This window comes from Teleopsis dalmanni, chromosome 1 (assembly GCF_002237135.1).
Source record: "Teleopsis dalmanni isolate 2A chromosome 1, ASM223713v2, whole genome shotgun sequence".
NCBI classification, from domain to species: domain Eukaryota; kingdom Metazoa; phylum Arthropoda; class Insecta; order Diptera; family Diopsidae; genus Teleopsis; species Teleopsis dalmanni.
Window position 1 is genome coordinate 179142295 of NC_051846.1, and position 11471 is coordinate 179153765.

Genomic DNA, 11471 nt, shown 5'->3' on the forward strand with positions numbered 1-11471 from the left:
GATAGGGCTTTCCGTCTGGTTCTTGTTGAGCTCTACTTTTGGGGTCTGTATTTTCTTTATCATAGCGTATTGATCATCTGATTCTATTTTACTGCACATAAATCATGGTTAGAATTTTTTGTAAATTATTTTTCCTCAAAGACGTCAAAGATATCCAAAGAAATACCATTTATTTTACATTTCTGTAAGATCATTATTGAGGAGTTCTTTTGAATTTATTGGCTCATATTTGCAATGCTCACAAAGGTATTTCCAGTAACAACAAAACATAATATAAATTGGGTTTATGTTGGTCAGAGGTAAGCTTATTTTTACACTTCCAGACTAGAGGTTATATTTGTCCTATGGCCGTAGAAAAAAAGTTTCTAACACAAGAGTCATTGTAAAGGTACTGAAATGCACTCAACTAAGTGAGACGTAATCGAAATCTTGAATATATAGTTAGACTCTATATACATGACTCTTAGCTTTTAAATTTCAATTTACTGTGTAATAGCATAAATTTTGAAATTGGCTCATTACTTGCTTTTACAAAACTGTATAATTTCTTAATTAATATTTTTCATTAATAATATTGGTTCAAAACGCAAACTAGTTTATTTTTTAACAATTATATCAATTTGTTCAGATTTATCAAAGATATGTGTGGTCTGTCATTGTCATGATGGAAAATATTTCCTTTTCTATTGACCAACTCTGGTAGATTATCTTTAATTATTTTATTCAAGCACTCGAGTTGGGAGCAGTGGAGCAGCAAATTAATTCCAGCACCAGGCTTAAGTAGGATATAATAGATCATTCCCTTCTAATCCTAACAAACATTTAACATGACCTTATTGTCACTTATTAAATACATACATTTTCTTAATATAAACTATGGTTAACAATACATAAGTTTTTCGAACAATAATGAATTGCAAAAACAAAACTTTTATTATTTTAATTAATTGAATGTTTGACTGAACCATTATCAGTGGTTTTTTGGAAGTATTTTTTTTGTTTAACTATTCGTAACACGTATAATAAATATTCTATAAAATCTGAGATATTATTATAGTTTATAGGTTTTTCAAACAGTAGTGAATTGCAACAACAAAATTTTTATTATTTTTAATTAATTGAATTTTTGGCTGACTACACAGCTGTCTCAAATATTGCCAAATACTTATCATTAGTGGTGTTTTGGAATTATATTTTTTACGTATTTATTAATAATATTAATCTCTTATAAAATTCGAAATCTTATTATTATTAGGAATTCAATATATATATTTACTATATATATATATATATATAGCAACTTTCCGATTTTATGGAAATTTGCTCTCAGTGAAACATAGTGATGGAAGTAGTTTGTAAATTCCAGATAAAAGTAAAGTTATTTTAAAACTTCAAAGGCTTTCAAGAAAGTTCGCATTAGTAGTAATAGCAGTGAGTTAATTATATGAAATATTTTATTTAAAAACTTTTTTTATTTTTCATTTTGTTGTTAACATTGGCTTCGAATTTGTAGCGGTGCACTTATTATTACTCCAGAATAAAACTTCAACACGTTGACAGTTGCAAGTATAGAAGGAAAAGTTTTATGAACTCTTTAAATTGAATTTTCTCTGCTTAATTCGATTTTTCTTTTCATATCTTGTAATTTTTTTCTGTCTCTCCCTTTCCGTTTTACAGAGCTTACAACACAACTAAACATAAACAATACTTCCTTCCGTACATTTACAAACCACAACGGACCCACCTACAACTAAGCCAACTTCTAAGCGAAGTAGTGCCACACTTCGTATTTCGTTAAAACCTCGCAAGAAAAACTTTCCAGTGCACGTAGCTCGCATAACGTCGACCCTCAATCCACTACAAGGAATGAGCAAATAAGAAACTTGGAAAACTTTTCAAAGCACTTAGCGCATCAGAGCCATTTTTGTTGCATCCAAGTTTGCTAATTTTTTTCTACTTTTGCAATTTTTGCAGTGTGGCAGCGTATCTATACGCTGTCAACCGGCGTCGGTACCGGTAAAAAATTTAACATACACACGTACACATAGAGTGAGAGAGAGAGTCAGTGACTCTATCGCTACAATAGAAGACAATTGTGGGTTTAAAAAGTTTTAATACCCAAACAACATCAAAGCAGCTGCTGTGCATTTGTGAAGTTTCGATGCAAGTAGAGGAAGCGATGTGCATTGCCAACGCCTTTGTTGCAGCAACTTGTATGCATTTCAGAAATTAAAGTACCAAAAGCAATCAACAACACAAGCAAGCAAAAGTAGTACAAAGTGTTGAAAAATTCCGCTTAATAACTTTAAATTTTAATAAACCAAACATGACGAAACTTTGTTTAAAAATGTTTTACTGCATCTTCATTTTCCTCTGCATAAATGTGCATTTATATGCAGTTACTGGAGCGCCAACTCATCATTTAACCATAAGTGTGGAAGGCGACACACCAACGCTTGTCGTTACTTCTGCTGAAATTGGCATAACGCCTGAGGTACTACAACAAACTGCAAAGACGACGATAACTGCAAAGGGATTACCACTAACGCCCATAGCCAAAACAAGCCAAACAATAACAACAACACCAACTATAGCGAAACCGGTCTCCAATACACAACTGTCGAGCAAGAATGTTGAAGAGTACAGGAAAGAATTTAAAAATACAGCACCGAAGCCAAAAAGTAAATCTATGAAATCCCAGTACACAAAGAAAAGACAACAATTTCCAACAAAGGATAAGACAATATGGCGTGAGAAAAATTTTATAAGAGCAACTGAAATAGAAGTTTCAACAACAACAGCAACAACAACTACACCAGACACTACTTTAGCTACTCTACGTGGAACTATAGTGACAACTCCATTAAATAAAACATCCACTGAGGGTGCAGTTGAAGTTGCACAAGCTGCAACAGAACCTGTGCCAAATTTGAGTGAGAAAAAGATAGGCAGTCGGGAAAATCAATATGAAACCACAGAGTATGCGACGGTAGAAACCACAAAGATACCAATGCCAGGTGTTGTTGCCACTAAATCTATGCAGGTGTATGAAATAAGTGAGCCAACAACAATGTCAGATGCAACAACACTTGGAAACATGCCACGCGTAATAGCAACAAAATCGTTACCGCCAGACGTTCTGGCAACAACTGCGTTGAAATTGGAAAATGAAACTAAGCATAATACAACCATTGGACAAACAACACAGTCTACTTCAAATGCCATTAGTACAGACAGTGTCATCAATATAAGTGCGATGATGTTGACAACGCAACAAGATGATGCTAAAGCCATGCCAAAAGCAATAGCAGAATATGCAACTGAAAAAATTGCTAAGGAAACTGATAGTGCCACAACAGCGGCACAAACAACAACTATAAGATCGAGAGTAGACACGGCAACAACAGCCAAAATAGCAACTATTTTACCTGGAGCTACTCTAATGGATGCAGTTGTACAAACGGCGGGAGTTAGCGAAGAGATATTAAAGATGCCGGTAATTACAACGGAACCGGATATAATGACAACGACAATCGAGTACACAGCAGCTACCGCAACTATTGCGACTACTGCACCTACGGCAACAAGAGCTAAAGTTGAAGTGGGAATCGTTGCACAATTTAATGACAGCCAAATTGATGAAATTGTAACAACAAAAGACAGTGCCGACAGCACAAACAATTTGAAAAACAACAGCAATGCCAGTAGAGTAACAGCAAAGCAAAGTAATTTGGAAGCTGTGAATATGAAAACAGCCCCCGTGATTATGACAACCAAACATCCAGAGGCAATAAATGTGTTGCCTACAAAACAGCAGCGAGAACAAACGCCACAGCATGAACACCATCAGGAAGCTGGTAGCATAAAGCTTATCGATTTAGAGAAACATGATTTGGAGGCAATTCATGCTTTACAACAACAAAAGCTCTACCACCCACTCAATGACGGACACGATGGTGTGAAGAGCACTAAAAAGAAGCAACTAATTGACAAGCATTATTTAGTTGATGTGACAGATATGCCAACAACTGAAAGTGGTTTCATCGCAACAGTGAGACGCAGTAATGAATCACAAGTAATAGCAGCCACACCAACAGCAACAGCAACAAAAACAATAGTAGCAGCAACAACTGCCACATCGAAAAATACCACTCAGGCATCCACATCAACAGAAGCGACATTAATTGACTTACCAACAACAACAACAACAGTGGCGCTCACAGTGGAGACAACAGCAGCAGCAGAACCAGCAACTAAAAAATCAATATCAAACGACCTTACAGCAACAAATGGTGCAACAGCAGCAGCAACAGAAGCAGTGAAAGCAACTAAAAGTCCAACAACAACTACAGTAAAGCAATTAAGTGTTAATCTGCAACTCGATAAGTTGGATCAAACTACATTTCCAGCCACCTCACCACCCTCTTTAACGACAACTTTCACTCCCGTGCATAGTGGTTACTTAGGTCCAATTTTCATGGGGGAGAAAACTTTTAGCGTTTTGCATACTGCAAGCCAGCGACCGCATGAACAGCATGAGTCTTCAATTGCCTCAAGATTGCGGGATGGACGCATAGTTGAAATAATTGCGCCAACTGCATTAGTTGAGCAAACAACAGAACAGCATGATAATTTAAATGAACTGTCAACAACAACAACAACAACAACAACGACAACTGGAAAACCAAGTCTAACAGAAGAATTAACACCCGTACTCTCAACTACAGTATTTGAAGTACCAAAGGCTATAAACAGTGCCACACGTTTTCCCGAAAGAAAGAACTTGTTGAGTGCAGAGAGTATTGCTGGAAATGCTGGTATACCTGCTGCATTAGATAATACAGTACGTACGGAGTCCAAAATTTCTGATATACAAATTGAAGTCTACGACTCAACAATTGATTCAATTGTAGCTTCTACAAATTTTAAGGACAATGAAGGCTATTATTCTTTACCAGTGGAATCAGCTGTAGGTACTACGCGTCCACCATTGGCAGCGTCCACACAAGAACGCTTTACGCAATATGTAGTCGATCGTGTAGATAGTTCAACACCAGAATCTAATAATATAGCAGCAAGTGGCGGTTTAGGCAAGCCCGAGCCGGCAGCTATAGAAATACATATAAATGTATCTGAGGGTATTGGTAATGAGAGCGAAGATCTGGAATTTTTATATAGACAAACAGATTACAACGCCAACACTAGAAGTAATAGTTATAACCATTATGCTGCTAAGAACAGAAATCCGATATCGGTTAAGTCTTATGCAGCCAATAACGCTGGTGGTGTACAGAATGGTACCAGTGCCAACGGTGGCAGTGATGAAGTTTTGGTTGTGGAAATTATAGATACGGGTGAGAATAGCACTGATAACTCAGCTAGTGTAGAGAACTTAAATCCTATATTTACTTTTCGTGCTGATGCAGATGCGGATGTTGAACTCAAAGATGTAAAATATTATAATCAAAATGCTTTAGTTAAACCGCCGCAAATGTCAGATGAACTTTTTACTGCTGATGTCAAGCAAAGCGGTAGTGATGGTTATTTACAGCCACCGCCACCACCACCACCACCACCACGTAAGCCAAACATAGATCGTGATTCTGATACTATTTTCTATATATCAAATACTGAGGTTAAAGTGGGTGAGTCTCTACCAACACCCAACACCAGTTATGAGCAGTTGCAACAGCAACTACGTAAGAGACGTCTCGAGGCACAGTTTTTTCCAGCTAATTACAAAGCACCAACTACACCAACTAATGTTGGCAAGATGAGAAATCCACCCTTGCGTTATGAAGAAGATATATATTTATCACCGTTGCAGCACACCTCAGATGCGCTGAAGATTTTTCGTAGTGGCATAGATGGCGCACCGCCACTCGACGTTACTTATGTTGGTGAATCTGTGATGGAAGTTGAACAGCAACAACCCAGTAGTAATAGTGTTGGCGCAACAACAATTGTATCTGCACAAGCACCTGATGTCATCATACAACCAGCTATACTGCCGGAAATGTCAATAGGTGTGCCTGTAATAGGTGAACTGCCGCCACAGATTGAATTGAAAGAAATCGATTTCATGCCCGACGAAGCAAATCAACATCGCTCAGGCGTATATGAGAATGACATTGAAGAGAACGTGAATGGCAATGAAGTTGACAGACTTGTCGAGTCGTCAATACAATACGGTGGCGATCTGATAGACGAAGGTGCTGGTGGCATTGGCTTTGATGGCGTTGAGGGTTCTTATCCGTTTGGCAATCCAGCTACGTTACATCGCAATGCGAAACACACCGCGGCAGACTATGCACACTTTATACTCAATCATGGCGTTAATAATTTGCGCAAGGATGAGTTAAGCGTAGATGTGGGCAACTCAGCAGAAATGCAGGTTGGCGAAAATACCACATTAAAAGAGTACTTGGCAAAAAACGGTAATGACACTGCGATGAACATAAGCTATGCTATTGCTGAACGTATGGGTAATGCCACCGCATTTTCAGTAATGGAAGAACCAAACCTTGGAGGTGGCCTAGAACTTGGTGAGTATATGTTTTTTTTCGAAAATTGTTTTTCTATTTGTTTAAATTTCTATTTTCCTGTTCAATTTTGTGGAAATTATATTTAATGGAAATTATATTTTTAGATTTTCAGAATGTGTACACATTGTTAATTGGACTTTTCATCATCATCATACCGATTGCGATAACACTGACGATGGCTTGCGCATTGCAGTAAGTAAATATTTGTGAATATTTTAAAAATATTGAAACAAAATAATAACAAATAAACAAAAATACACATTTCCGCATACCAGGAAGTTTGTATAAAATTCTGTATTGGAATTTCAAATTTTATCCTTTACGGCTTTGATACATAAAGTTTCATTGTTTGTGTGTTTAACAAATTGTTATTATTTTAATATATCCTATATTATTCTTCTTATTGTTGTTTTTGCTCTGTTCTTCGTTTCGGCAGCTTCCTTTTTTTAATTTCGGTAAATATTTCGTATGCAAATATTTGTAAATGGGATTTTCGATTTAATCCCAAACGAGAGTTCAAGGAAAAATTTGCTGCACACGCAACCGTACCGATACTGGTAGCCTGAAAGCAGTAGCAGCAGCTGTAGTAGCAGGAGCAGGAGCACACAATGTTGCTTAAGGACTTTTCGGCAGTGTGCATGTCCTTTTGTATTGTGTACGAATATGTTTGCATGCCCCACTTGACATATTGCGTAGCGTCAACACATATATAAAAAAAAATGGAACAGACATGAGTACGTAAGTCCCCCATATGTGTGTATTGCCAAATATTTTTACTGCTACAAAGATTCTAAAGTGGCAAAAAGGACGTATGCATTAAAAGCTTGCAACAGGACATAAAAGATTTGCTATTAATATTGCTAAATGTTTGAATCATTTCGCCTTTACTCCTCAAACATCCCCGCTACCAAAATTTAGCATACCTGGTATATGAATTCCGACCATCTGTCTGGATAGCTGCTTTCTGAGCTGCTGTATTTCTGCATGTTTGATTAAGTTGGTTCGTTAAATATTCGTCGAGGAACAAAAACTTCAAGTTAAGGAATTTATTAGTTGCAAATTCTACATAAACTGCTTTCATAATAGGTTGGGTTCTTCAAACATCCGAAACTCGTTGTGGGTGTGTCTGCTTGCGTGTTGGCATGCATCTTTCACAATTTGAAATTTAAATTATATAAAAGCAATTTTCTACTATTCTAAACGTTCTAATTCTCCTTCCTATCTACCTTCATATCGTGTGTGAGTATTCATACAATTTTATTTCCATTTTGGCACTTAACCTCCTTGAGTGCTCTTACAGGCTGCTCATGACTCGTACGCCAAGTGTTGTAAGCTTGTCGAAAAATAATACACAGATTATTAAAATTTATGATATATATATATATATATATATATATATGTATAAATAGTGTATTTGCTTGTGTTTGCTTATGAAAATTTTGTAAGGTTTTCCAAAAGTAAGGCTTAATGCAATTTATCAGCAGCTTTCGGGGAATTACACAAAATTCCTTAAATTTGCTTATATGCTAAATTTGTTGCTTACAAGCTTTTAATAATGCATTCACAGTATATACTCAATATGTTTGTATCAATACCTATATATTTGCATATTTGTATAAATAACATATATGTTATAATATAAATATAAATATAAATATTTATGTATATATTTACATACATATATGTTTGTTTAAAACGATTAAGCACAATTTATTAATGACAACACCAATTAATTATAGGATTGGTTTAGCTGACTGATATATAGTTTCAGAATAAACTTTTTTTAATATGGAGAACATTTTAAAATACAACTTTTTTATCTGTTGAAATTATAAATAAAAAAATTTTATAATTAAAAAAAAAAAATTAAAAATAAATTTAATATTTAAACAAATATGTTTCAATAATTGAATTGTGGAAATGATACGGTATAAAACTATATTGCAACCGAAAAGTAAACGAGAAAAAAAGTGATTAAAGACTTTCTCCTATATGTCTGCAAAATATAACTGATACCATACATTAATCTAATTCAATAGTTAATAAATAACTAATTCAGTACATTAATTTTATACTGCACAATTTGTTAAGAAACTAATGAAGTGCTGCTATGAAGCACATTGGTATATACGAACAAAGAAAATTATTACCAGCTATATTAAGTAAGATTCTTTTTAATAATGTTAGAGTGTTAAAGAGTTTTTATATCAGTAAACACCAGAGGTTTTTAAGCCATACAGACTAGATCTAATCGTGTTGGACAGACAAATAGCTGGACAATCAACTTGTTGACGAGGTGCTGAAATAAAACTGTGCGGAAGCGCTAATGAACAGTCATTTCTTTAACCAACAAACCAACCATACCTTTCAAATCAAAACATTTCTTGCTTTTATTTACGCCTGTTACATTTAAAAGACTACTGTGGTATTCGTGTATATATATCCCTGTAAAGGAATTATCAACGAAATACTTCTCGTTAGTCATATTGCTTTTACTGATAAAATCCTTCGGAATGTTCTGAATTCTATGATTTCCACAGACTTTCACTAAAGTGTACATATTTTAAAGTTTTAGTCTTTTTCTTTTTCTTTTTGTTCCATAAACTACCAGAGGAGCATACGGCCTCAACAATTATTCTGAACCGTATCCATGAATAGCGCGTTGATGTTAGGTCAGCATCTATTGTTCTTCGCCATATTCTTGAAGGAGCGCCAGGTCGGCGACTGCCTTGTGGGTTTCACTTTATTTAAAGAAATTTCTTTGCTTTTTTCATCTCCTATATATCGTAGAATTTCTGCAAGCAACTGTAATATTTAAAATCTATAAATATATGGTTAAAAATAATAGAAGAATATATTAAACTTAAACTTTCCAAATAAGATTATTCAAATCTTAATAGTTTCAATGCTTTTTAAGCTTAAATACTTTACTCCATATTTCGCTAACAAACTTCTGTTTAAGTAAGCGTAATGTACATAAATTACAAGAAAGCCCTTAATCCTTTTGGGAAATGCACTAAGCAGCTCATTTGAATGCATAAGGCAACTAATTTTTTCCAGATACATTTACACAATGTTAAGCTTTCCATCAACCGACATTGTGCACCTCTAACAATATTCCTCATAATACGCATATTATAGTGCAAATGTTGCCATATTGTGGCAAAAGTATATATGTTCTTTATTGTGTAACATTAGATACACATATATATTTATATTTATGTATAAATTACAATATATGGCATGTGTAATATCACCTGGCAAAGGAAAATCTGAGCAGCAAAAAAAAAATATTATAAAAAATAAAGAAACAAGCTGCTTTTAGCTGTTCACTAATGTTGTTTGGGTGATAACCACAGAGCGTCACTAATTCTCGGGATTATGTTGTGCAATTTGTTTCCATATGAAGTTGTGAAGCTGGTACTACACTCATATGCTGTTTTGCTAGGAATCTGTATTTGTGAGGCAATTTTTTTATTCAATTTTTTCCCAAATATTTTCTTTTATTTCTTATTTTTTGCTACAAATTAGGATTTGGACACCTTTTTAGCTTACACACTCTTATATTTGGCTTGGCTTTATCAAACCGCATTCAGTTGTTGTAGTGGTTGGAATGAGTTTTTATGGTAGTAGTCATACCAGGGTTTAGATGAAGACCTCATTGGTTTACCAGCAAAAATGAATTTAACTAACTTTGCCTTGCGGTCGTTCTGTATGCACTTAAGTTGCCATTAAAGCAACAAAAATATATCATTTATGTGGCACAGGAAAGTACCTAGAAGATTTATTATATTTCACAATATCAGCACAAAATGAAAACAATAATATAAAGAAAAGAAAATACAAAACAAAAAAACAAAAAATAAAACAAAAACCAAAATAAAAACAAATGTTGAAATTGTAAGAAAAGTGCTTTGTTTGTGAGATACAAAATGGATTTGTCGAAGGACTAAACTGACTACTCACAAAAAACTAAACTGCCGTAGCAGAGTAACTGCCAAATATGCTTGACAAGAATCGCATGGGGGTAAAGACATTGTCAGTGCCAGTCTCAGTGCCCGTCCCAGTCCCAGTGCCAATGTCAGCAAAAGAAAACAAAAAGTAGGCAAAAGGCTGTATGTGGGAAAAGCTTAAAGTTGCGGTGGTGGCTTTAGGCAAATACAGAATGAGTGAAGCTGACATGCTTCGTTAGGCGTTTGAGTGGTGACTGAAAAGGATTTTATGCCTTGGAATTTTTAAAATATCTCCAGTAATTGCTCTTAGCTGAGCAAAACTAAGATTTGTTTCGGCTTGATTGAATGCCAACATTTCAATGCAATTACGTGTAATTTGTTTGCGTTTACCAAGGCAACAGATTTAAATTTATTTGGAATACAATTTGTAGTACAATGACCTGCAAGTGTATGGAAGTCTTCCAAAATAATATCGAACAACAGGTGCATTATACGAAATTTATTGAAAGCATTGACTTCTTTCAGGAAGTAATTTATATCGAATCCAATTTGTTTTATTTACTCAATAGATATTTCTGTTGTATTATGTTGAACAAATGAATTATGTTGGTTTTTTATTGATTTATTTTGAACAAAATATTACAGTCAAATATATTTTTATGGTTAGAAATGACAAAATAATAGTGATGAAATAATTAAAAATAACAAAACTTTAATACAAAATAAATAATATTGATGTTAAGGGACTATGTCACTGTTATATTACTATTTGTTACTTTTTCATAGAAAAATAAGAAAACTCCAGAAAAATGTGCGAACATAAAAGGTCAAGTACGGCTTTCGGTTAGTTGGTTAAGATGCGCTGATTCTGAGCCTCACATTTGGCAGGACCCGAGCTCGATTCCTGGTACTTGCAATTTCAAAAATAATTATTTATGAATAATTAAATACAAGAATTATTTCCAAGACCACT

The 11471-nt window shown here is 34.6% G+C and overlaps 1 protein-coding gene across 1 annotated transcript in view; it reads left to right on the forward strand.

Moving 5' to 3' along the window:
* Positions 1-6741, forward strand: part of LOC119666810 (mucin-2-like) — a 167467-nt gene extending 160726 nt beyond the window's left edge. The window contains exons 2-3 of the mRNA XM_038076090.1: positions 1678-6545; positions 6650-6741. Of these exons, the coding sequence (XP_037932018.1) occupies positions 2327-6545; positions 6650-6741 (4311 nt within the window). The 5' untranslated portion in view covers positions 1678-2326. The remainder of the gene's footprint in view (positions 1-1677; positions 6546-6649) is intronic.
* Positions 6742-11471: the final 4730 nt, after the last annotated feature.